General features: G+C 37.1%; 2 protein-coding genes across 10 annotated transcripts in view; both read left to right on the top strand.

Annotated features, from left to right (window-relative positions):
- nkd (NKD inhibitor of WNT signaling pathway naked cuticle) overlaps positions 1-18,677 on the top strand; it is a 181,088-nt gene extending 162,411 nt beyond the window's left edge. Inside the window, exons 5-9 of the mRNA XM_087357893.1 lie at positions 3,262-3,428; positions 8,196-8,309; positions 11,554-12,089; positions 12,903-13,109; positions 14,499-18,677. Of these exons, the coding sequence (XP_087214019.1) occupies positions 3,262-3,428; positions 8,196-8,309; positions 11,554-12,089; positions 12,903-13,109; positions 14,499-15,423 (1,949 nt within the window). The 3' untranslated portion in view covers positions 15,424-18,677. The remainder of the gene's footprint in view (positions 1-3,261; positions 3,429-8,195; positions 8,310-11,553; positions 12,090-12,902; positions 13,110-14,498) is intronic.
- A 3,763-nt stretch (positions 18,678-22,440) lies between these two features.
- Positions 22,441-26,702, top strand: part of LOC110832632 (gamma-glutamylcyclotransferase) — a 40,902-nt gene continuing 36,640 nt past the window's right edge. For 4 of the 9 annotated variants that reach the window (XM_087358140.1, XM_087358141.1, XM_087358139.1 and 1 more), the window contains exon 1: positions 25,404-25,555. The gene's annotated coding sequence lies outside the window, so the exon portion shown is untranslated. The other 5 variants (XM_087358138.1, XM_087358135.1, XM_087358134.1 and 2 more) reach the window with 4 other exon arrangements.

The following is a 26,702-nucleotide window of genomic DNA, read 5'->3' as shown; positions in this document are numbered from 1 at the left end:
AGAGGCTGTCTTCTACGTTGTACCGTGTAGTGTGGTGGAAGTTTGCCGGAGTTTGAGAAGTGCATGCAGTTTCTACCACCAGGATGATTACGCAGAGGAGCCAAGAAGTCGACGTTTACAGACGTTTCAGAGGCACTTGCGGCCTCTACAATCAGGGCAGTGACCCGGAAGAGTCGATTTCCATTATTTTATCGTTAGCTGAATTCATTTATTCGGCGCGTCAGTTGCATCGGTCTGAGGCCTTATTCCTCCCACTCTGTGAGTAATGCGAAGCAATGTTCAGATTACCCGGCAGATCTAGGTGTCGGAGAAGTTGCCTCAGCACGGCGATCTTTTCAAATTGGTTTTTCATTCACTGAACATAAAAGAATAACATTGATTCAGAAATGGTAATAGGAAATCGCATGCGAATTATGGACACTGCCCCAATCTTCATTGATGTGTGGTAACGAAATTTGGTCTTGATTCTGGGAAGCTCATGAAACCTCAAACGTGAAGGTTTAATGCAGTTATTTTGATGCTGGAGCTTGTTATTTTATTGTGGGAAATTAAAATGAGAAACACCACAGAAGAGATAGAGGATGATACAAAGAACAAGGCATCATTGAACGTATGGATAGTTTTAAGGCTGCTATAACTTCTCTTATCTTTTAATCACTGCCTGCGAAGCTGGTAAAATTTTGAATGCGGGAAATTAATCTCGGATAATAAAGGAGAGTCTCTTCGTTAACAACACGAGTTTGTCATATGCCCAAAATCTCGTAGTCTACCTGCTTTGACATTTCAGCCTTCGAGACTTGCAACAGCGTGTGTGATTGAGCTGGATATCGTTTATTGCGATAATAGGCCTTATTGCAATTGGACATCGACTCGGGGCAACATCAGCGTGAAAGCTCCCCCGCCTATTTCAACTTATGGAAGAACTTTCGACACGTTTTTCCTGGGGAAGGCTTCTTAACGTTGCCCTTATTTCAGCGGTCTTTCTGGGAACGAAAAGCGAAAGAGAATATTTACTTCAATTAATTATCGAAACCACTCTTCAGAATAAAAAGTGTTTAAGAAGTCAATACAGGCTGGCAGGGTATATGCAAGTCATTGCTGGTAAAACGTCGAACGTAGATGGCGAGTGATATAAATATATATCTTCTTCTTATTCCTTGGCTCTACATTCCACCCTGGGTCTTCGACGCTTTCATTCGGAGGTTTCTTGGTCTTTGAAGTGTGCACTGCCATTATGCAGTGGATTCCGGTCAATTGGGACACATCGGGACTAAAACACTTTGGCCTAATTAAGCGGCTGCCCCAATTATGAGAAATTCCACGTAAAGAGTTAAAAAGGTTTGTTCTTTAAGATTCGTCCCAAGTAAACGGCTGCCCCGATTAACCGATGACCCAATTAACCGGAATCTACCAAATATATTTTTCTGACAGATGTCGACTAGGCTAGTGTGCTATTAGCCTCAGGACATGTTCATCTGAACACTCGTTAGCACGAATTATTTTTCTGTTGCTCTTATTTGGGTTGCTTATATTGGCAGACTGGAAGTTGTTCAGTTAACCGATCCTGTTTTCCTGCCCTACTTTTGTCTCGCGGTTTCAGTGATATGAAGCAGCCGTTACCAGTTTCACCTCTGTGGAAGTTGACTGGAGTTGTGTGTGCCTTGTGGCGTGATGTAACTAGTGGAGCTAGAAACGAAAGGAAATTCATTTGAGACAACAAACCCGTTCGACTGTTTACTGCAGACTGGCTTATCTGCATCATTCAGCTCTGGCACTCGAAAGAACCCATCTTTGTAATTGTTAATTACGGGTTTTTTTGCAGGTCAGGGTAAACTGCTCCAGCATTTGCGTAATATCTACTTGTTTTCGTCCAGGTTTTTGTTAGTCTTATAATTCGTAGACATACAAAGTAAAAAGACGCTTAGGAACCTGGAAACTTTCGGGAGACAGCACAAACAAGGCCCATTGGAAAACTTGTGAATTAACTCGGATTGCTGAATTTTATAGGAGTGCTGCAGTTGGCTCGGAAACGTACTTTCTTTCTTCCCGATATTGTTGTGTCATCGTACTCGTGGGATAGGTTTTCATCATTTATGTTTCGTGTCGCATAGGCCTGTTGCCTCGTATTATGACAATTTTTTTTTCCAGCTTCTTAAAATGTTTTTGTGCTAACCATACATTCATTTGCCTGTGAGTGTCGGAATGAATTATTAAAGAAGAACGCAGCATAGAGCGCGCTAAGAAACTTGTTGCGGATGCCAGACACGTTTCCTGTTTAATATCCCAGCAAAGTAACTGGTCATTGGCTGGAACAAAGGTGTTCGATTCTCGACAGGATCACTGATGTTCTTCATTCGCTATCACGCCAAAGTAACCTCCAGGCCTTTTCCGGGGTAATGCGGCGTGAGCTAAGCTGACGATTCTAAGAATACAAGGAGCTTTACGTTCGTTCCACCATACGTCTTGTGTCGTGGCGTTTAAGCACCAATGTCCTTATTCTCCTGAAATAGTTTGTGGTCATGTACAAGTGGCAACGTGGTGATGTGGCGACTGGTCAGGCGGGCGGCGGAAGGAAACCAGTTTCCAAAGAACGGGACAGAAAGCCTCCCTACTGAAAGCCAAGAGAGAGGGAGATTAAACCGAAAGTTATGTCGGTTTGTTCCATATCAGTCCTGTTCCAATTGCATTGTTTTGTCGGTATTTATTTCGTGAAGGTTGAAAGTTTTCTTGTACTGCTGGAAAGTTGTATAATGCACAGGTACGGACAAACCCTTTTACGCAGGTTAATGTCCTCCTCAGTTGAGCTTGTTGCTGTTCCATGAAATGAAAGGAGTTTCATGACTCCAGACCGTTTAAGCTCAGCGCTAACAATATGTTCCACATGCTTCAACAATTAGTAACTCTGCATTTTGTATTCTCCAAGCCCTTCAGTTTCTTCCTGTCATTTCACCGCTGCTCTCTCATGTTTCATACCGAAGATGAACAACGAACCTGCTAGTGACCACGGTTGTACAGAAACACGGTCTGTCCATCGCAACAGTAGCAGATACAAGGTTAACACGAAATGCGGTTTTGATACACCCGATTTGTTGACAGCAGTACGATTCAGTTAACGTCAGCAGTTTATGCATTTCCACAGAAGTTGTCAAATCCATTTGTGGTCCTTTCAAGTAAAATATGAATAGTCTTGTCAGCGCCAGCACGAGAAACAAGCATTTGATACGTGTAGCCTATTAATGCTCGAATTTTTATTATCCCCAGTGGTTCCAACAGATTGCAGCGACGGACGACCCTCGGACACGGAGGAGCTTTTGGGCCGCCATGAGTACAACGCCGCCAACGAGAAAGACACATGCGATGAGAAACAGCAACCAAACAATGCAAAGAATGGCGCTCCCAGCCCCGAGAGAAGACAGCTTAACTTCGAGGTGAGTTTCGTACAGAAACACCACAAACATCACACACTCATGCGACTAGCTAAGGATGATTTACGTGTGCTTTCGGAACTAAATTACACATGGCTGTCTTATTGAGGCAGTGTTTCAGCTAGCTTTTGCCTGTGAAGGCGGAAGCTCTATGAAATGATCAATATCTACAAGTTGCACGTCCCTTATACCTCACTGTGTGAGCGTGGGCTTAATTACTATAGTGATGTAATTGTTGTTTCGTCACAATGATCTTGAAACCAAATGTAGTATCGGCTTTTGTATTCAGGGGCTCACAGGTCGGTATCCGGGGGCAAAAAACCTGGTACCCCAATGTCATGAGGTCCGTATGTTCTGTATGAGTACAGCAGCTACCACTTCATGCGCTGTATCTCCTGCCTGCATTCCACTTTGATCTCTCCGATTGCATCACTTCGTGACCTTGAATTGGCGGTATGGATCAATTAGACCCCGCGCGCATGAGCGGTTTGGGACGCAGCAGTTTTTCAGTAGGAAGCGCGCGTGCGGTAGTTTTACCGCTGTGGTTTTTCTGCCGCAACATGCTTCATTTTCGATGCGGTGCGATTGCCGCACAGCCGCTGTTGGCGACAATAGAACACGAAGAACCCTACCTGTGTGCGCGCACTAGCGGTGGAACAGCCGCACGGCGACCATTGTTTGCCCGACTTTGGTGCAACTGAATAGTAGTAAAGGCCGGCATTGTACAGCGACAAAAACTATATATAGAAACTGTGGATAGAAGTCTCTGAAGCCCTACTGACAACTCGAGCCAACTTAACAAAAACAGAAAGTATCTGAATAATTTCTTTGGATACATACGCAGGTCCTCATAAAACTTGAGAAATTTTGCTTTCAACAATCTTTTACTTAGAAGTGGAGGGAACCAAAATTTGTTTCTTCGCTTTACCCTTGCGCTTAACATAAAGCGCACACAGCGACAGTCTCAACAAAATCCACACCTCGACTTATCAGCCTAGAGCACATGCCAACTGTCTCCACAAAATGCAGCTCCCGACTGAAAAGAAAACGCAGACAAGCGTTTATTTCTCCGTCCCAGTGCATAAGCAACAATAATATGCGGTTGCGGTAGTTGTACCGCTGCGGCAGTGAAACCGCTCGTGCGCCCTAGCCTTTATGTGTTAACTTTGTAAGGAGGCTGAGAAATAAGGAGAATGTCTCTCTCGTCTCGATGTTTGCCTTTTGGTTTGTAAATGCTGTTTCGTCCGCAGGTCTTATTCCTATAGTTTGTAAGCACGCTGTGGATATATGTTGTTCTTTGCACTAACCGCATGTTACGACACAGTGCGAAGGTCAACGTTCATGTGATTTGTCTCTGAAGCTACTCGACAAGTAATAGGTATCTTTTGGTATTTAGTGATGTACTCTGTAGTTGTGGAAATTTAATTATCGTTTATTTTGATCCGTTATAGCCCCAACTTTACATTATCGAAACTGCTCTACAGTGCATTAGCACTTGGCACACATAATTGTAATAAAGATCTGCAACTTTTTATGTGGAACACATTTACACTTTTTTTCAAAATTATTTGTTGGATTTCTGTTAGTTTGCGTAGTCTATAACAGTGGTATTCAACCTTTTTTTGTTCGCGTACCCCCAGATATAATTTATCTTCAACTTTGTACCCCCAAAGTTGTTGGTGTATAATTCAAGTTGTGCATAGTATGTAATCTACATCTAAAATACATTAAATAAATTACATTAATCAGTGTTTATCACAAAATAATATATATATTTTTTAAATTTCACGTACCCCCGTGGGTACGCGTACCCCAGGTTTAATACCACTGGTTTAGTACATAAATTATTTCTAAACCAATGTAAAACTTGGGGATATACCAGGTCTAAGAAGAGACAGACACACCTTTGAGGATATATTTGATATAATTTTAGAAGATTAGCATTTTCTTGTTTACGAGGAAATTGATAGTCGATGCGAAATGGGCAGACTTTTTAATCCTTGCAAGGTTTACGTCCATTAACCCCGATCCGAGGGCACACAGGCTGTTCAGATCGTCTCATTAATGTTCCTAAATCCCATTTTCCTTCAAATCTGCAGTTGACAAATTGTAATCTGAGATTTTGCACCCTGTGAATATGATTTCCCCACTCTTCCTGATATTCCTGTTATTTTGTTAACTCCAATTTCCTCAACAGCTCATTCCACTTCGTCTCTCAGTTACTCCTTTCTCCTTTAAAGCGGTATGCAGTTCACAATTTGTAGCTCTTTGTTCGAATTGATCACGTTATTTTGTTTGTGTCGACGAGCTAGCCACTAAGAAAGAGCGTGTCATGTGATAGGCGGTAAATATAAATACACCCTTCTTGTTCTAATGTGAAATATGCTGCTTTTACGTTAATCTCTTTGTCGGCGCCGCAAGAAAGATGCCAAACATCGCTGCTTTTCTACAGCAGTTCTTTACATTGACAAATGGTTTTTTGTTGCTATGTAAATCTAGACCAAGGTTGGGAAGATGTTGGTGTTAATGACACTTCATTGCGGACGATTTGCGTGGGGTCAACGGGGATCTCAGGCTTGGGGTCAGTTAATAAGCTTTCTGGTTGCTTGAACGCATATGTTTGCATTTCCTCGTATATTATATCTGCTCCCTCTCTTTCTGTATTATCTTTTAACTCATATTGACCGCTAATGAATGGAATGTTACTGATGAAGTATTTTCGATGACTTTGGATAACATTTCACGGAACCAAGAAGTAATACCTTTTTAATGTTGAGCAAAGTACTAAAGAATCCACACAATCACAAATATTTACCAATTAGCTATAATGTTTAGTGACGTCACCAGAATGTATCGTGGAGACTGCAGTACCAACCATTTTCTGGAACAGGGACTTCCCGGAGCACTTCGTACGTTAGGAGCCATGACAAAACAGTGCGTTTATAGCCTACGTCACTAGTTTACGGGTAGGAGGAAAACAAACGCATGTACTACTGTGTAATCCAAAGACATAGGATCTGACACAACGAGCTGCGGAGTACTGTTGCTGAGAAATGTATACAGGGTGGGCAAAATATACTTTACTGCAACCTCTCCAGTCTATTTGCCTATTTGTCAATTTTACTTGAAACCGACGTCTAGCGCACAGATTCCTCCGACGACTGTGCTCAATTGAAAAAGTCGGTGTTACTACAAAACGTTAATTTCTTACACAATAACCCGTTATTCGACTATTTATTTATGTAGTCACAACCGTGTTCATAATAGCCATTTGCTTATCATTCTCCCATTTAATTTCCACTCTCCTCAAAACCCTCTTTTTAAAGTTTTCTAGCATGTTGTTAATACACATTACTAGAGATTTTATTTGTGATTTTGAAAGTGGGCCAATGTAACTTCTTGAGACAATTAAATGTGAAATTCCATATTAGAAAATTCGTATAGAAATGGAATGAACTGACCCAGTTGAAGGTCATGCGACTGTACTGGAAATTCTTAATTGTCAGCACATGCAACAAAAATTCACTCATTCTGAAGTATAACGTCATAAGTTGTAAAAGTTTGTGAAATTAACTGAGCCATTGAGAAAGGGTGAAAATGATCCTGGGTCTGGGAAATTTATGAATCTGTGTTGTAGAGGATAGTTAGTGTTGTTTTTGAAAGATTTGTGTCTTCAAATTATTATGCCACTGCCATAGTGTAATACTTCATGGTGTATTTGCTCCAGAACACGTAGGAACATGGAGTACTACTACCACATTTTGTAGGTTTGTGTTTTCTGCTTAGGAAACATTTTAGAGACAACACACTTGATAAGAGGATGTTCTTTCATGGTACTACAATATTCACAAACCATTTTTTCAGTAGAACATATTTATGTACTAATGTTAAAATGAACTCGCATATCAGTGAAGTGTAAGGCACTATGTGAGATTAGAGGTTCTCACCCAGTGATGGAGGCATTTAGCTCTTCTAGAGTGTCAGGTCATTTTCTACCAAGATTACGCAGTGTAACATCATAGAAGACAGCCATTGTTTGTTAATCACTGAGTTAGTTGTACCAAATAGGGCCATGAACATTCCATGCTCTTGCAAAAAGGAAAGGAATTGTTTTATTCTTCAGTGAAGTGACTAATAACTAATTAGTTAATTGTGTTAACGTCTGTTTCTGCGTCTTAAGGCAACCTTTCCCAGCAGACTATGCCATGTTGAGTTAGATACAGTTGTATAGAATGTGTCTCAAAAAAAGATGTACATACACACAACGAATTAAATAAATACATTTTAATAAATGAAACCATTGCACATGTCGGCTTTGGTACTAGTGAATTAGCTAATGTAGCGTAGATGTTCAAAATGGCCATTATTAGCTTTGTGGCTGAGATGAGCATCTGATAACAAGATTAATATTCTGTATGTACAACTTTTTGGGGACATTCTGTATATTCCATCTGGAGCTCTAAGAGCCATAATTACATGCCAAATTTGATAAGAGGGCCACAGGGAAATAAGTTATAACCGACACTTTATTCTACAACTGGTCGTGTGTTTGGAGCCCATCTCATAGTCAAAGTTTTTATTCCTGGGTCTGTTTCCTTTGCCCTGTGGCTGTATGTTCCTCGTGGTTCGAATAATTTGATGTTATATTTATGTCTTTTATTTGTCACCCTCTTTTGTATTGTCACTGATTCTTCTCTTGAAATTCATCTCGCAGACTGCCACTGTTGCAAAGAAATTGCATAACATCATTACTTTTAATTTTTGTGCCAGGAGTTCGAGTGCGACCTGTCCGTGGAGGGTGGCGTTGACTTGGGAGGTCAAGAGCGCCAGGAATTCTCTTTCACACTGTATGATTTTGATGGACATGGGAAGATCACAAAAGATGTAAGTTCATCAAGAACTAATTATGCCTGCGATATGATGATCAAAACAACATTGCCAAATGATATAGTTTAAACTCTCCTCCAGGTTTTAAACTTTGATCTCTTAATATTATGAGACAGGGAACCCTGTCAATTCAAACCCTTTGATTTGGCCCTGGTTTTACAATATGGCACTGGACTCTAGATATGACACTTTCTTTTTAATACTTGATTTTATTTTCCAGTTTCTTCACTATTACTTATAAATTTCATAAGAGGACACTTGTTGCAGTAGTTCTCACATACCCAGTACCAGTATTATTAAATCCAATTTCATATAGCAGCATTGTAGATGACATTATGGTCCATTTAAAGCTATTTGTATTTAAAACATTCAAATTGGCAATGCAATGTTATTCACTGCCAACATTACAGGCTTTTATGTATGAAGTCTACATATTAATATATTATTGTGTTGTTAAGTAATAGTCCTGTGTTCTGTTGAGAGCGAATTTAGTTGACTGTCTTATGCTGGAGACACTTTGTATGAAACTTAAAATTTTATTTATTTATTTAATTAATTATTGTTCCTTGCCAAATTAAAAATTTGATTTATTTCTTGACACAAGTTTAAAGAATTAGCATAGGTTGGTAGTGAATATCATAACTATACTGAAACCAAGGAGTTAAATATCAAAGGAAACATGAAGAGATCATTTTCATGGGTGATGCTGCTGAGAAAGTTTATATTTCAAAACAGAAATGCCATCATAAAGAGAATAGAGGGGCAAAGTGAAGTTGGTGGAACATGAGCTCATGATGAAATATCATCTGCTCAGTAGGAAAACAAAGCAGGTTTTGCTCGAGAATCATGTATTTTTTAAAGATCCTTTAAACAAGATGCCTTTAGATTCCTAATCAGAAAGTTCAAAGGCATGTACAAAATATAGAGATGCAAAGTGGAGGGATAAGATTTTTTAAATGTTGAAAGATTGTTAATATGAACAGTAGATCTGAAATGAAACTGTTGAAGCATTTAGAAGGGCAAGGCAGTATTTAATATATCATATTTACTTCAGTTTAATAATTTCATCATAATAACTGACCACAAATAGTTGCTGTTTCATGTTTAATCCCATGACAGTCTTAAAGCCCAGTAACAATTGTCTTGCCATAAATAGCTGTGTTGTCATATTTTTCAGAACTAATTGTCCAGCCCGTGTAAAAAATTTTAGTTGAAAACTTTAAAATTCATTAGATTCCTGAACGTCTTCTTGAAAGTATAAAATATTTCTTCCAGAAAGAAAATGGAGAAAGCTGGATTATAAATAAAAAATACATTTTTTCAGTAAACTGTGACGAAACTATTAGCAGAAAGAGAGTTGGCCATCAGTGTGCTCCAAATGTCCCCTGGGAAGTGTTCATTAAGTCTGAATGTGGTAGTGGGAAGAAAAATTCCTGGTTCCCTGCCACAGTTGAACCTCAGCCAGTGGTTTTTTAGAATAAAGTTGGAATATTATTCACAAAGAATTTTTTAAGGCATGTAACATATTTTGCATAGCTTAAGAGGAAACAAAATATGTCTGTGTGGTCATTTGGGTTACAACAGCATTTAGTTATGTAGGTAGTTATCAGTGTTTTGAAGGAACCTGTTCCTTCCATCTTTAGAGTAGAAGTGTCCTCAGAAATATCCCCCACTCATCTTTTATAACGTAAGATTTAGGGTTAATGTCCCCAGTCCATTTTGAAGTACATTGTTTAAATAGTTGTTGAAGATGAGATGAAATTTGAATTTTTATTACAAGAATTTGCAGCCTTTTACATCCACTTAATCAGAATTAGAGTGACAAACCATGGCAAACTTGTCTGTTGAAACTATTTATTTTCCTCACATTGTTCCTTTCATGAGTTTTGCTAATAAAGAAATAAACAATTGCACCTTTGGCTTTGAAAGGGAACTAAAGTTGTATGATAATATTGCCATACCAGGGGTATCATTGTCCTCATTACACAGGACCAATCCATTGTGTTTGTTCTGTTCTAGTCAAATGCTGGTGACAAAGCAGATTAATTGGAAGAAGGAAGTGATTACAAATATTATAAAGATAGCTACAAGCAAATCACATAGCCTCCCCTCCTGGTTTGAATGGTCACATTTATGTTTTAACAGAGACTAGAAACCACTTTAGAATTATATTCATAACATGCCACAACCAATTTGTTCTTATTTGTGTGGGGCGAATCATTAATTTGTTGTTTTAAAAGAGAACTGGTGCACAACATTGAATAGGGATTTCATATGTAGCATAATCCATTTACTTTGTACGTGTGTATGCATATAAAGGAATGCCCTTTTCATTTCCAGTGTTTTGTTTTCATTTAGTGCTAACCTGCTTGTTTCATTTTTATACAAATCTTTAGATATAAGAATTTCTCATTCCAATATCTTGCCTGTCATTGTTGCTATCAGTTGTCAAAGATGGATTAAATATCCCTTACACGCTTTAGCTTTTATTTCACTTAAACTTCAAAACAGCAGTCTTATTAGATTTTCAGAGAACTTGTGTATTAAGGAGATCTGTTGGGTGTATGAAAGCTCGGCAAGATTTAAATTAAGTTTTTTGTATTCACGCACAGCATTTTGTTGTGTTTGATGTACCAGAATAAACTCAAAGGAGGTTTTTACTCACATCTGGCTTATAGCTTTGGAAGGTGATCTGACAGTATTAAATGCCATCTTTTATGAGTCATTGACTGTGCTATATAGAAGATCTCATTTTAGAAGAAGAAATAATAAGCTTGGTTATTGGATTTCTGAAATTTAGAATTAATTCTTGCCTTGTTATATGAACTTGATTTATCTCAAGCAACACATGCACAAGAAAAGTGTAGTTTTGAAGTAATTTTTATACATAAAGAAAGCAATTCATTATGGATATGGATGCTTAAATTTGGGATTTTGAAACACTGACCACTCACCCCATCTAGTGCCCAGGTCAAGGATGAGTAGAAGGTATACTTCTGTTTATCCCTGTCACCCCCTCAAGTGCCACCATGGTGAATTACTTTCCCTCCTATCTGGTATCCCAACAATATCTTCTGTTATGTCTTTGTGCATGCACACACTCATGTACCCCCACATGTGTGTTGGGGGTGGGTGTGCATGCATGCACGTATGTATGTTTGTTTGTTTGTTTGTTTGTTTGTTTGTCTGTCTGTTTGTTGCATATCGTGTCATTGTGAAAATTTTTGTTTTTCTACTGCAGGACATTGCTGGTTTGGTGACAACAATTTATGACACATTGGGTTCATCCATCAAAGTTCCACATTATGGCAGCAAGACAATAAAGGTGAAGTTGACAGTATCCCCAGATCAGCGCAAGAAAGATGTTGCTCAAGACGCTGTGCCTGCAGGAGGAGATAATATGCCCAATAACAACAACAACAATGTAAAGTGCAGTGGTACTTGCCCAGGTTCTGGGGGCCAATCTACCCATCAGGGGAGTTCCAACCACAGAGTGAAGTTCAAGCGTGACTTAAATGTGACGATTAGAGAATCTCATATGCCTCGACGACTACATCGTAGGAGAAGATGCGGTGGCGGCGACAATGTCCCCGTGTCTGAGGACAAATATGCTAATAGCTGCAGTAGTAGTTGTAGAAGTGGTGTCAGTGAGAACAATGATGATGGAGCAGCTGACATCTCAGAGGATGACAATGATGATGAACTTGCACCTGAAGACATGCCTGTGAACAGAGAACTGGGATCTCAGCATTCCACTCCTAAGGCTGGTCAAGGAAGGTAAGTTTAAATTTGATAAACATATGCAGGTTGTAAAATAGTTTTAGAGGTATTTCAGGCTCAGTTTAATTTATATTTGACTCTGCAAACAGTGCTGGAAAATACCCTGATTATGGGAAACAAAAATTAAAATTAAGGAAGTGACACCTATTTAAGTTGCAGGAAGAACAAGATTATATTTCCACCTCTCTGTTTATAATTTACGTAATGTAAATACTAATGTAAGCTGGGTTTAACAGAATACTGATACAGGCATTAACTGTTGTGTTCAGAAATTACCAGAAGTCATTGTCAGTGAAGGGAAAGGATTCATATTCATTCCACCTTTACCACAAATATCTGTCTTATGCATAACACTTTCTAATACTTGCAACACAGAATTAATTCATGATTAAAACTCTTTTTTATATTTAAAACATGGTTCTTAAATCCAAGAAAATCTATCTCAACACTAATATAGATGGAAGTATATTAATGTGAAATTTGAGGTTTTCATGGCAGTGGAAATTTTGATTGTGGCCTTCTGGATTGTGATGCCATGTAGTCTTGTATATGGTCACCAGTGTTTGTAGGAATGTAACACATCCGTCTTGAGGGTAGAAGCAATCTTTAGGACAATTATTGCTATTTATTGCGAGAACTTGATGAAACTTATGAATGGACTGTCATTGATGTGCAGTTGTGGAGGTAAAATGTGACAGTATATTTCTGTCCTATAAAGGATTAAATTGGAAAATTTTAAGAATGTTGAATTTGTGGTGTATTTTAAAGAATGTGTGTATTTTCTGACTTTAAATATATATTCCTGCACAGCGGGAGGCCACATACGAGGCGGTATCAGCAACACACACCTGCACGTTATCGGCATCAGCATGGTGTGTACTGCCCGGGGGAGACCAACACTGCTCAGCTGCTGCGTCAGCGCAATAAGAAACGTTCAAGCTCTCTTCAGCGAGAGGAGCTGCTGCAGATCATTCAGGCCAATATGGAGAAGAACAATTTAAGTTTTCAAACGTCAAGGTATGGTATTCGTGGTTTCAGAAAATATTACCACAATCCAGTCTTGGTTTACAGAATTGTACCTGACAGTGTTAATTCCATTATGTGTGTGAAATAGAGTATGTTTCCTGTAAGATAGTGCAGTGGTTGTAGCATGTATTGTTAGAATCAGTTTATTTAACCACTATTAGTATAATTATTTTATGTTCCTGTCACAATAGCAAATGATTACTTTCTGTTCCATTACTTTTTGTTTGTAACATCTATATAAGCCCAAAATCTTATGTTGAATTCACTTTTCAAAGAATGCTATAGGCTTTGTTTTCAAAACACATTTTCTCCATTTGTAGTTTACTTTCCTAGCAAAGTAGGATTGCTAAATCACCATGTCCTCCCTTTTAGCTTTTAAACCAGTTGACTGCTTGTAATGGAATGTTGTATGAATCGTATGCAATTGGAGGCCAACCTCATACTACTTCTTAATTTTCTGCAGTGAATAATACAACATGAAAGACATACAAACTTGTTAAGGGGAAGTAGCACTAGCACCAGTTAAGTAAAGGGTCCTGAAACTGTGTATGTTGACTATTTAAAAAAATGCAGCTTTGTCGAGGCAGTTCAATGTTTAGAATGTAAAAGAACTAGGAGACCATGCAAAATTTTAATTGAATTTTCAGTTTATCATAGCTGTGTAGCTAGGAGTATAAAATTCTTTGTGAAGATAGATTATAATCAGTCATACAAGTCATGTATGGTCACTATTACATGTAACAGGAATGCAAGCTTTATAAGTTATGTTTAGAACTCCTTTTTGTTAATAAACCAATATAAATGCCATTGAAATTTTTTAATTCTAAAAGAGAAAGGCTGTAAATCAGAACACACACACAGTATTATATTATACCCATGTCATTTTCTTATTACAAGTGGTTGATTTCCAGCATATAATTCTTTTAACTAATCAACTGATTGTCATGTGAGCTGTTGTTTTTTAAGTCCATGATTTGCAGCAATTTCAATGTATCGATTGAGTGCAGAGACACTTATTATCATTTAAAATAAATTTTCATTAATTTGAGCAGTGGAACCATAATCTGTTGCATTAATCTTCAGCATTACTGGCAGATATTTAATGATTATCTAATGCATTCTTTTTTACTGATCCTATATTTTCATCCACCATTCTGTTTGAACAGAAGTGTGTGACTGCCCTGCCCTGCCCTGTAACAACTGTTGCATTCTTTACTTGAGACCATACAGCTGTGTTTTACTTGCGTATGTTAATGATGATAATATTATTAGGATTTCTTTAAGGTAAAGAGATATTAAAATCTCATGAAACCTGAATGTATATAGGTACCCAATAAAACATTAAGGTGCAGGAAATATCAGTGTGGTCTGAATGTGCAGGAAACAGTGTGGTGATCGTGGAGGGCCAGGTGATCGTCATTCTCACTATCGGCATCGACAGAAGACACAGCAGCATGAAGATGGAGTAGCAGCCCGAGTACAACTTCATTGTGTTGCAAATGTGGGAGATTACTCTAGTTTCACACAGGATCCTCGCAGTAATTGTTATTTGGATTTAGCAGGGTTTGAACCTACTCGAACATTTGGCAAATCACAGCATTGTCATTATGATCAGGACTGCCATTATGACAAATTACTTGGTGATGTAGTATGTGCGTCATCAAAACATGCAAGCATGGGTTACCACCAGCCTTGCCGGACCAGAGGTCATCACAGGTCACGTTCTCATGATCTGTCCCACACTGCAAATTCATTCCAGTACCATTTGCTGAACCCATCCAATGAACCTAATCATCGTTCATACATGGGAAGTGGAACTCCACATGCCTATCACCATGCTAGACTTATTAATCATGCACGGTCCAAGTCACATGAGACTGAATATGCTAACTTGGAGCAGCACCGAATGCCAGCATATCGACAGCAGGAACGTAAGTTTCCTCCTATTGTCCTTGGCCATTCCTCCTCTCCACACCACTTAAGGCATAGAAATCGTGAGCAAGATCAGGCGCGGGCAATGAAACAGGTAGTACGGTGGCTAGAACAAGAATTCTCTTCAAGCCTGAACACTACAGAAACCCTCAATGCTAAGAATGCTGCTACAAATGAAACTAAAACACCACCTGAAACACCATCCAGAAATGCAAAACAGCCTTATAGTCATACAACTGGATCTCCCAAAAGGGATGAAACTCCGATGAGTCCTAGTGCTGCTTCATCAGTGGAAAGACATGAACATCATCATGTGCATGAGCACATTCATCATCATTATCATCATTATCAGGAAACACCGGTGCTTGTCTGAATGATGGTATTATGACACGTAGAACTCATAATAAAGCATCAGTATTTAAGCTTCAGAACTTCTGTCTGTCATCTCTCAATGTTTATGCAGAATGTGGAAATATTTGCAACACTAGCAGTGATTTGTGTGATGGCACTCAACACTCAGGAACTATGCATTCTGTAATGCCTCACCCTGGTAAACAAATGAAACTAGTCGTGTAAGTGACAGTGTACTTACTCCTTTTTTTACTCCCTCTGCCTTGTTTGTATAATTGCAGGTGAAACTTTGTTAAGAGTTGGTGAAAGGCAACTTATCATTTGATATGAGACTTAAAGAGATTATTCCATGTAAATTATTTCTTCTTCAAGTTGTGAGTTTGTTGAAGACTTCTGTGAACATAGGACACATATAAAAGAGCATTATCTACCTCTTTTGATTGTGATGTATCTCCCAAACTGAATTTTAGGTATATGTGCGTACACTGTGTCATTTTCTTTATTAACTAGCGTTCATGAAATTATCCTCTTAAAGAGATGGGTTTTTATTATATTTGTAACTTGAAATTGGTGGGTATCATGACTGCTGTGTTAAATTACACATTCTTTCTGCTGCATTCATTAGCAGTATGCAGTGTCCAAACTTTAATGATTGCCAGGTTTGTAAACATCTGTGTACAGTGCTGTTGTAAATGTTTATCCACTTCCATTTTATTTACATCTGCTTAAATGTACTACAATGCACACAATATTAGGGCTCCATATTTTTTTAAGAAAACTGGTGCTACCATGTCTGTACAAGCAATATAGGCAGCATATTTCATTTAACTGCAAACTCACACAGTTTCATATAGCATTCTGTTTACTGTTCAGAAAAGTGTAAGTACTGTTCTTTATTATAGGTTTAGCTGCAATATCCATATTCTAAAAATTCAGAAAATTCTATCAATTTATTAATTAGAATTCTTGATCTGGGAAAACCACTTCCTTTAGCTTTAACACTAGCCTAAATTTTGGACTTAATTCTTATCAGCTGGTGATAGTGATTTACTTGATATGGCCTGCTGCCATAATGAGACATTAGATCCATCCTGAGGATACTTAAAGAAAATGTTAGAACAAGTGAACAATGAATTGTTTGAATCCTTTTTCCTTAATTGAGGTGAAACCTGTCAATTTTAGGACTTAGTTTGGCTGAAAAGGCCAGGATTTGACAAGCAAGTTGAAATTACTAAACCCCATACTTTTTTAGGTGGATGACATGTTTTAAACTCTGTGGAATTGGGGGTCTTGATGTGTGTGTTGTGTGGGAGGGGTCAGGCTGAAGTATGCATTGCAGATAATTGACCTTATAATGTGTACAGCCATGCCAGTGCAAATTGGTACTCATATTCACAATTAGTTCTTAATTCTATCAACAGCTGTTACTGAAAATTGTGTCTGCATAATTTTTTATAAAAGAGAAAATTCATTGCTTTCATACAGTTGAAAATTGTTTCTTGGACCCTTCTTAAATTAAGAGCATGAATGTATGTGAAATGCGCAATTAAATATGCAGTGTCATTGGTATTAACAGAATAGATTTTTTTTAAGGATCTGCATTTATAGGTCATAAACCCACAAATGATGTCTGTAAAACTGTACCTTACATCTCTAGCAATGTCATTTTTTATTTATTGGCTGAACTTTCATTAGCTTTTGCAATGAAAATTTAAAACTTATTTGAAGGCAGCTTATCACTTAAGAGGAAATTATGTATTATTTGCATGCTGTTTGTTATTTATTGATACAATTTTTGTTTCAGTATAAGAAAATTATTAATTCACAAAATAATCTAAAATTGGATAGTGGACATATTGTTGACTGATTTTCAGATGCTGTATGAGTGTTCTCATAAAAATATTTAGAAACCCTTCTTTTGGTGTAAGAAACATATCTCACAAATATTTCACATTAGGAAGTTTTCCAATGGAGTCCATGTATTCAGATGTTTTACTATTTTTTTAGTGAAGTAGGGAGCTATATAAAAATTAGTTTCATGATGTCTGGCAATATGGAAAGTGCATGATTCTAAGATGGTCTCCCATCTTCATCTTATTTCAGTGTGGCCATCTTGAAATACAAGAGACATGAAAACGCCAGAACTTTTAAACACCATGTTCAGTGTTACAGTAATTGTGACTGATCATTTTGCTTTTTTTTATTAAGCTGAAGATAGTTTACTATCAACCATGACACACAAATCTGTTATTTCATATAGTTATTGCCTTTGGAGAAATTAGGAAAATTTTACTGGAATGTTCAATTTAAGCACAATAGACATCATATAATACATATTATAATGGTCTGACACAGGGACAACCATTTAGATGTAATGGCTTGCAGCTGGAACCAGTGTGTCACTGTTGATACAGACAGTACTGGTTATTGGGCACCTTTATGTTTTTGCTGGTTTGACATTCACTGCTGTTTTGTCAAGGGTAGATTAAACAGAGTTCTGAAGGATGCTAATTACATAGTTACAGGTGAGTTGGCTTCTGAGTTGTATAAATAATTTGATGTTGCTCTTGGCTGGTTTTCTTGGTGTCGGGGTGATTATTGATGGGTGAAGCATTCAGAATAACTGGTGTGAAAATAGGATGAAGTAGGTTGAAATTGCTGATGGTAGGCTCTGTGGATTTTTTTACACCCCCCACCCCACCCAATCGGCAAACAAGTAGCGTGATGATGCAATTGAGTGATGCTGGCAGCTTGAATGGGCGCACACTCTCAGTGATTGGTTTAATCCAGGAATTAACACTGTCATATTCCTTATTCCTTACATTTTTATTGATGTGTCATTGACTCATTCGTTGGTTGCTACCTGGAACAACAGTTTACTCTGGGTATATGTAATTCCTCTTAGAAAATTTGCATTGCTCATGTTAGGTATCCAACTTTCTCTAACTTGCCACACCTGCATGTGTTTAGGAGTGTGGCAAAATTGTTCAACAAGATTCTATTTACCATAAATGCTGTAGGGTATGCGTGTACTGCCTGGTGGCAGTCTGTCATGTAGTCAATCTATGTTCGATCAACAACTCTTTGCTGTACATGGATCAAACCTACAGACTTACTGTAGATGTGGCCACACTTGTTACAATGTATGTATGTATATGCATGTAGTTGTGTATGTCAGAAAGCTCACCATATCGAAGAAACATAGAATATAATCTTGCTTTCTTAATGTATTCTCCCTGCTACATTTCATCAAAATACACACATATATAATATGAACACCTCTCATGAGTAAAATTTGGGGTTTTGTTTGTATTAGTAATTCATATTGTGAAAGATCCGAAGTTAAAATTTTATCACTTTGTCTTCTAACAGGTGCATCATTAAAATTAACAGATAGTTAAACATGGTAAAGATAGAAGATTTCTGTCTTCTGGGTTATTGCGCTGTGTAGTCTGGTCGATGTTAACCAACGTTTCAGAGGTCATACTGCCTCCGTCATCAGGGAGATTCATCGCCCTGATGACGGAGGCAGTATGACCTCTGAAACGTTGGTTAACATCGACCAGACTACACAGCGCAATAATCCAGAAGACAGAAATCTTCATACTCACCGCTGTGAGAACCTCAAGTCTTACATGGTAAAGATATTTTCCCTTAGAAACTTGATTATATGCTATTTAAAGAATGGAACAGGTTGCCATCATCACTGTCATCACCACTGCATTTACTACCATTACTAACACTAAAACACGGTTCTCTGTTCCGATATAAAAACTGTCTTTGAACACTTTCTTAGTGTGGAGTCAGGCACATTATCACCAGGTCATGTAAGCCTTGCGTGATAAGGTGAGAACAGCAAGTGTTTCTTACCAAGTGTGTAAAGCTTGGAACAAGGAGAGATGCTTTCTGTATAACGTGAAGATTGTACATTTTTACTGTATACTAATGACTGCTTTTTGCATTTTCTCTGGTATTTGACTGTATAGTGTAGATAGTATTTGTACATGTCACATTATTTATTTCACACTTTTGTAATATAGTTGTATTCCAGAAGTGGAAAGTTTACAAACGTAAATCTTACCATAATTCTGTACCATTTGGTATTCTATTTACTGGAGGCTTCATTTTAAGACTGAGGTTTCTCTAAAGTAATCAATGATAGCAGAGTCAACCATTCTTTTGATGGCATGTGAAATGTTAGAAAGTTGAGAAAACTGTAGTTTTGTGAGAATTTTTGGAATATTAATTTGTAAATATTTTTTTTAACCTTTATTCTCTTTGTTTTGGATATTTCATACAAATCATGCACATATATTTTTCATGGAGGTACTCTGTTGTTTTTAATACACATAAGAGTTCTGTGTGAAAATTTTCACATCAAGGATCATTTGAATTTACTTTCCAATTAATGATTGACTCATAGCATGCATAATCTTTCTGAACTTTCTTATCTGTTTTTTCTCCAGTCTCTAAGAAAAACAAATTGGAACTAAATTCAGGAGACTGTTTGGAGGGTGGGTCACTGTTGACAGTACATTATTTCATGAGTAAGCTATTATGTGGCTAATTTAGCAAATGCATTTTTGAACACATTGTGTCATTAGACTACTGCAACATTAACCCATGCCCAAGAGACTGCCTTTTACAATTTACTGTAATATTTGATTTTCAAGCATTATATAATAATTTTGTCTTATGATTTTAGAACATTTCATTGGGGTATAAAATTCATTTTTCCTGCAACTCCAAGATATACATTACCTATAGTGTCTGCTATGTCAGACTAACTGCTTGAGATGTTATCCAGCTTCTGAATTAACTGTATATTGCATGATGTAATACCAATATTTATACTACTTTTTATTCTTCTTACTGAAGAAACTAGTCAATTGTGGAAATGAAAGATTACTGGATATTTAAATTTTTACAGCAAATTTTTCTAAAGAAAACTTATTTTAATTCTTTCATTACACAACTTTTAATTAAATATGAAACTAATTTGTGTTGATATTGGTGTTTGCAGCATGGGACTGTGTGTATCAAAATATGTTCTAGGCGCAAAATGCCAGTACTGATTTGAGCTGTTCTAGAGCACAGCCATATGACAAGGTCTTAAAGACTGGACCACATAAACTGTATACTGGTGGGATTATTCTATTATTCATTATACTAATTAGACATTTCTGTAGCTGTGACATGAGGTTCTGAATCCAGTAATGCTAGTTTTTATTTATCAGTTCCAAATTTGGATTTTTATTCTGTTTGTGATGTTATTTAATTATGGAACATAAGACAATTTTTTTCCTTCAAAATTTTATATATATATATATATATATATATATATATATATATATATATATATATATATATATATATCTGTGTGTGTGTGTGTGTGTGTGTACCTATAGTCATTGTAAATTACTCCATTTCGTACATTATGATCATGTGTATAGAAGGTAATTATATAGGAAATAACAAAATAAGGAAATGGGATATCTGTTTGCATGGGCACCAACTACATGGTGTCCCTGGGGCTCAGGCCCCCACTGAACAATTTCAGCGGTGCCAAACCCCTTGAACTTTCTTTACCTTTAGTTCAATTTTATAACAGTTTTCCAATAATTATTTTTTAGTCAACATAAGTAGGTTCTTATTTGAGCCTAGAGAAACTTTTCTTTATATTTCTATTGCACTTCCCAGCTTGATTTTTTATAGGTAGTGGAACTGGTTGAATTGTATGTGGCCAGTTTGGTTTTGACTGTGGAGATGCTTGGAATTCAAAAACAGCAAAGGTTAGTGAACACATTATAGTTCCATTCATTGTTGTCAGTTATATATTGAATCCTTTAATAAGATTGTCTACTAGGAGAGATTTGTAACAACCTGAGCACCCCTTGAAATTCTGGAATGTTTTTTCTTCCCAGTCCAGAAATGTCATAGACCACTCATATCCGTTTCCTTTAAAATCTTTATCATTTGTGTAATGTCATGAAGCCATTATATGAAATACAGGGTAGGATGTTGCATTTTAAATTTTAGGACGAGGACATGCAGTTCCAGTGTAGATAAGCACAACATTTTGTACCTCCTTTTATTAGTCATGATACCCACTTGTAAACTTAATTGGGAGAAATACATAATTTTATTGACAAAAGAATGCAGTTGAGTCTACAGTTATTCTAGTTTTACAATTCTTTCTTTACTTGTAAGGGATAAGCATATAGTGTAATCATGTCTGGGAGATACAGATTAGGATTCTGGTGTATGTTAGAGCGAGCATGTATACATGTGGAGGAAAGGTTTCATTTTGTTGTGTTCTGTGCTTGAATGTCGGTCCCCTTTAATAGTACACTGATTTCAATTAAACTTTACATGAATGTTGTCATTTGCGGCCATGCCACCCTTGTACCATTTGTTCAACACCACCAGTAATACTAATATAGAACCAAATGAATGTCTGAGTATGGAGTGATGCTAAAATCATAACTTTTAAGAACAGATTATAAATTGCTGCAATGGTAGCATTGTTGAAACATAGCAGAATAGTAGATGTGAATCTGTCCACTTATATGAATTAGAGAAGTAACATTACAAACTTTCTGCAAAAACACTGCTTCAGCATGATTGTAGAGTTCTAAGTTTTCCTATGTTAATCACCCTTTGACCAATTCTGCATCCTCATCAATCACCAAATAATGTGGGGTGTGGTAGCCCTGACCAGCAGCACAATTCTAGTGGCCCAATGGTGCTTCGTTTGTAACTCATCCTTGGCTATTCCCAGAATGAAGGTTTCTTAAGCACATCTGTCTTCTGATTTGTTGGACAACGAAGTCAGAAGTCTGCTGACGTTTAGGAGATGCTTGCTGCCTTCATCGTCAGGGTGATGGCCCTGATTTTTTTAACACTTTAAGTCAGTGCACTACTGATAGATGTCGCGAATGCATTTTGGCTCCTGACGCCACACGCAACATCAAATTTAATACCTGTGACATTACACTAATTTATCTGTGATACACTTTAATTTTTGTGTCCCGCAACACTGCGGAAGTAAGTGGTTGGTGTGCGATGAAAGGTCGATGTTAGGAGGCATTTGTGCGTTTATCATAATTTTTATCGTTTAGAGGTATGTATTTCTTACCTAAGTCAATAACTGTAATGTTAAATAATTATAGTGTCGAGAAAACCCGACTTTAAGTGACAGAAGGCAACATGCTTGTTTATATTGTGGTTTTTGAAGCTGCTGATATGCTCGGTTGGAACATTTTCATGGATATTGAAATCACGAAGACATACACAATCCCATGTAAGACCAAGCAAGTTGTAATTTTAAGATGTAACTTCAGTTCAATAAGCGTGTTGGGTGCTGGTTTTTTTTGTCCCTAAGGGAAATGCCGTTATAGTATCTCTATTCTTTATTGAATCATCATATGATTGACGTTTAGTCAGAGTTACTGTGAAATTTGCACTTGTTGTCATTAAGCCCCACCAGCCCCTCATTTTTTGAGACAGAACCTGATTTAGAGTTACTGGGTCAGATTTTGATTGTGTACAAGTGTTCCTTCCTCGGATGGCGTTAATTTGAGAGTGGAATTTACAACGTGGTGTGTTATGCTAGTGGGAACTTGGATTGTTCTGTTAATTGTATAAATTTAAGTAATTTCTTAAGAATACACAAATAACAAGTTCAGCTTGTTCACAGTTGATCTTAAATATTTATTTTGGAAACTCAGTGAGAAGCTGAAGAACTAACATTGTACTGGATTAAGTTTTAAGTGTGGAAAATAAGCAGCTCTTACATATCTTGTTTACCATATCTTATTTTCAGGATTAGAAAACAAAACAGTCCCTGTTTATAATAAGGGAGAATTACTTTATTACTGGATATAATAAATTATTGACCCAACTTAAAAAATGACAAAACTGACTGCAGCAGTTCCAAAGTAAATTATCAAATTCATACAATATTGTGACCTCTATTTTTCTGCAAAGAACAACTTATGAGTGGAATTAGTACATAGTGTTGTACATTTTTAAGATAAGAGATTAGGAGTAAACCCAAGAAATATCAGTACTCCTTATACAAAATAAAAATACTCCCCACTGTGTCTTAAAGTTAATCAGCAAGGACAGTGGTAACAAGTTCATGTTGTTAAAGCATTAAAAATCTAGAGGGATTGAAAGTAAATGGAACATATCTGTCAGTCTGTGTTTATGTTAATTTATTAGATGAAATTATAAGTACCATGGAGAAACCTCCATTAAGGAATGTGCATATGTATGTGTTTGTGTGTGTGTATGATGATGAGAAAATTCTCAAATGACAAAACCAATGTTTACTAAAATGTATCATTATTAAACAACCGCGAGAAAACTAATTTTTTATGTGGAAGTGTGTGCCATCTGTTTTATAAGAATCCTGTTTCTGCCTTGTGTGGTCTGTGTGCTTTTATACGATTGAGAAAGCACTGTATGACATGAAATATGATTTTTCAGTAGTACTTTGTTGCTTGTTAGTGTTTAGAAGTTTTTGTACTCAGCAAGTATTTTAAGTTCTGTTGTTGGAATGTGGGTTAATTAGCATTATTTTTATAATGTTTAAATACTCCACTGTATTTCTTCAATATCCTCCCTTGTGCATATTTGTTTCCTCCATGTAAAGGAATCAACAGTTATGTTTATGCTCATATGCGTGCAGTCTAAAACTGATATTCCTATGGCATGCATATCTGCAATCCATTATAATGTCTTTCTTGCATTATTTTCTTGTTTGTTACATGGCTGAAGTAATTCCTTCAAATTATAACTCCAGTGCAGAATGATTTTCCCATAACACGAGACATAAGTTAAGAGTCATATCCCTTTCAGTGTTTATTGGCCATTTTCTCACATACACCACGCACAAAGACACCTTTGTGTGAATAATATGTACATGTAAAATACTACCTCATCCAGGTCTACAGTGCATGTTTGAATTTTTGACTTACGAGATGGATTTTTTTAAAAATTCATGTAGCATTTGAAGTTAATGACCCAGTTATCTAATTATAGCAATAATTTTAGAAGGAATTCTGGATATCAGTTACACCTGTAATTAGAAATTTTTGATGGACAGTTAAGTATGCGACTGTGACAAATAGGTTTGAAAAATATCCACGTGATGACCAACTTCATTAATGTCTGTAGAATCTAGACATATCATCATTGAAGTTTGTCATATAGACTCTAGAGAATTTATCATCAGACAAATTAGGTCTGTCTTCACAGATTCCTTAGAATAGAATAAAATTTGTTTACCTTTGATCCTTCATAGACGAAAGCCAAGGCTGTATGTGTTAATGTAACCCACATACAGATGAACTATTGCCAGTGCATTTATTTATTAAAGTAAGTATTTATTTTTGCAGATTGTTGGTGTGGTGTGTACGAATTTTCCTTTGTTAACTATAAGTAGTTCAGATTGATTCTTTTATCAAGAATTGGCACTAATGCTGCATAACTCATCACATCTCATCTCTGGCTCTACAAACGAGTGTGGGTCTTGGCCGCTTCTTTTTGGAGGTTACTTGAACTATTTAGACATTTGGTAGTACTCCGTGGACGAGTGATCAGCCCATCGCAAGAATGCTGAGTAACTAGGGATCACAATTTTAAGTTGGGGCATGGGGTACTTGTTTGGCATGAGACCTATTAATTCTTTAAGCGCATGTAACATAAGGCTAAGGCATCATCTGAATTGAAAGGTTGGTGCGGAATCGTATTCGTTCTTATAGTAGAATGCAAGTAAAGACCCTGTCCATCGTGCCTGACACATTATGTGCAATTTGTGCGTTCGTTTCATATTTGATAAAATTTGTTCCATGGTCATGAATTTGGGAGGGCAAACTTCAGATTAGGCCGTTCTGTAATATGAACGCACAAAAGCTGGTGGCTCTTTAAAAGTGTTTCCGGTCCCTGCGTTATGAAAATTCAAGGTTCTGCAGAATCGTCATTGTATTTGGCAGCAGCACCAGTGGAAATCGTACACTGCGCAAACGCAACGGATTCTACGTCGCTCCCTCGTCGCTTAGCGAAGCGTACTTCAGCCATTTTAAAATGGGTGTCAGAAGATTAGGTAGTTCGTTGTTTTTGATGCATAATAATCGTGCAGTTTGTTGGTAAGAATTGAGCATCATTAGCAGGCATTGTAGGTAGATAGTTTTATTTTAATTACGTTGATGTTACTTTTGAATTAAAGTATTGTTACATTGGAGAAATCACAATCGGATCGTTATAAAAACCGATCTTACGGCACGGACACTAATTTCATGTCACGTTTTCAAGTTCGAAGGGCAAGTCAGGGTTTCCGACGATGGTGCGTTATAATTTGTAAAAATTGTTTTTTTTAAAACTTTGTCCAGCGTCTAAATTACAAATAAAGTAACCATTTCGGAAGTTGGTTTCGGCTTCCGTCTTTAGGTAAAAAAGGAAGAGGACATAGTCCCCAATCATTTGGGGCCCCCTGGTTAAGTATATGTAGACTCACGTGTTGATGATATCATTAAAGGGTTGCTCTCTCAGAAAACACCCCAAAACTCTCTTTACATTCAGTTTGCCAAGTGTTGTATTCTTTCATCCCAGGCTACTGTTACTGATCTTATTTTTTCTCCTTTTGACAGTTTGTAGCAAAAATTTGACCATGCACTGCATGTCTTCTATAGTTGCCCCTTGGTAGTGATAACCGTTCCATTTTTCCTTGTTTTGTCTGTTTCTTGAAAATGAGTAACTGCATTTTGCTCACCACCTTCATGTAGTGGATAGAAAAGTAGCCCATCTGTAACGTTTTAAATAAAACGGCCACCTGTCGCTTGTTAACAGATAGTTTCGTAGGCAGACTTCTGTGGTTAATTGTAGAACCACTGTACAAGAAAGGGGACAAGTAAAATTAAATCAACTTGTGGACAAAGTTGTGCAACAGACCACGTGGAAAATTGCTGTTTTTGATATATTAAACAGTGAAGTAGATCTTGATTATTATTAATTCTTTGCACAAGGTGCTTAGCGAGAATGCGTTACAGGCTAGTTGTATCTGTCTATCTATTTGTGTAGTCAATTCAGCTCCACCACCTTTGGAGGATTTTAATGAAATTTGATGATGTGCTATTGTGCATGTCCTCAAAATTGTACTTATGAATATCCTATGAGTACTGGAAACAAATGACATATGAGGGAAGTCAAGAGGTAGGCATTGAGGTGTTGTATTCTGATTGCCAGAGTTGGAACTATCGAATAAAGCAGATTTAATACCACTGAATTCATATTGCA

Source organism: Zootermopsis nevadensis, unplaced genomic scaffold (assembly GCF_977971745.1).
Source record: "Zootermopsis nevadensis isolate Lab colony 2312 unplaced genomic scaffold, Znev_1.0 Znev_ptg000029l, whole genome shotgun sequence".
Lineage (NCBI taxonomy): Eukaryota > Metazoa > Arthropoda > Insecta > Blattodea > Termopsidae > Zootermopsis > Zootermopsis nevadensis.
This window is presented reverse-complemented; position numbering and strand designations above follow the sequence as displayed.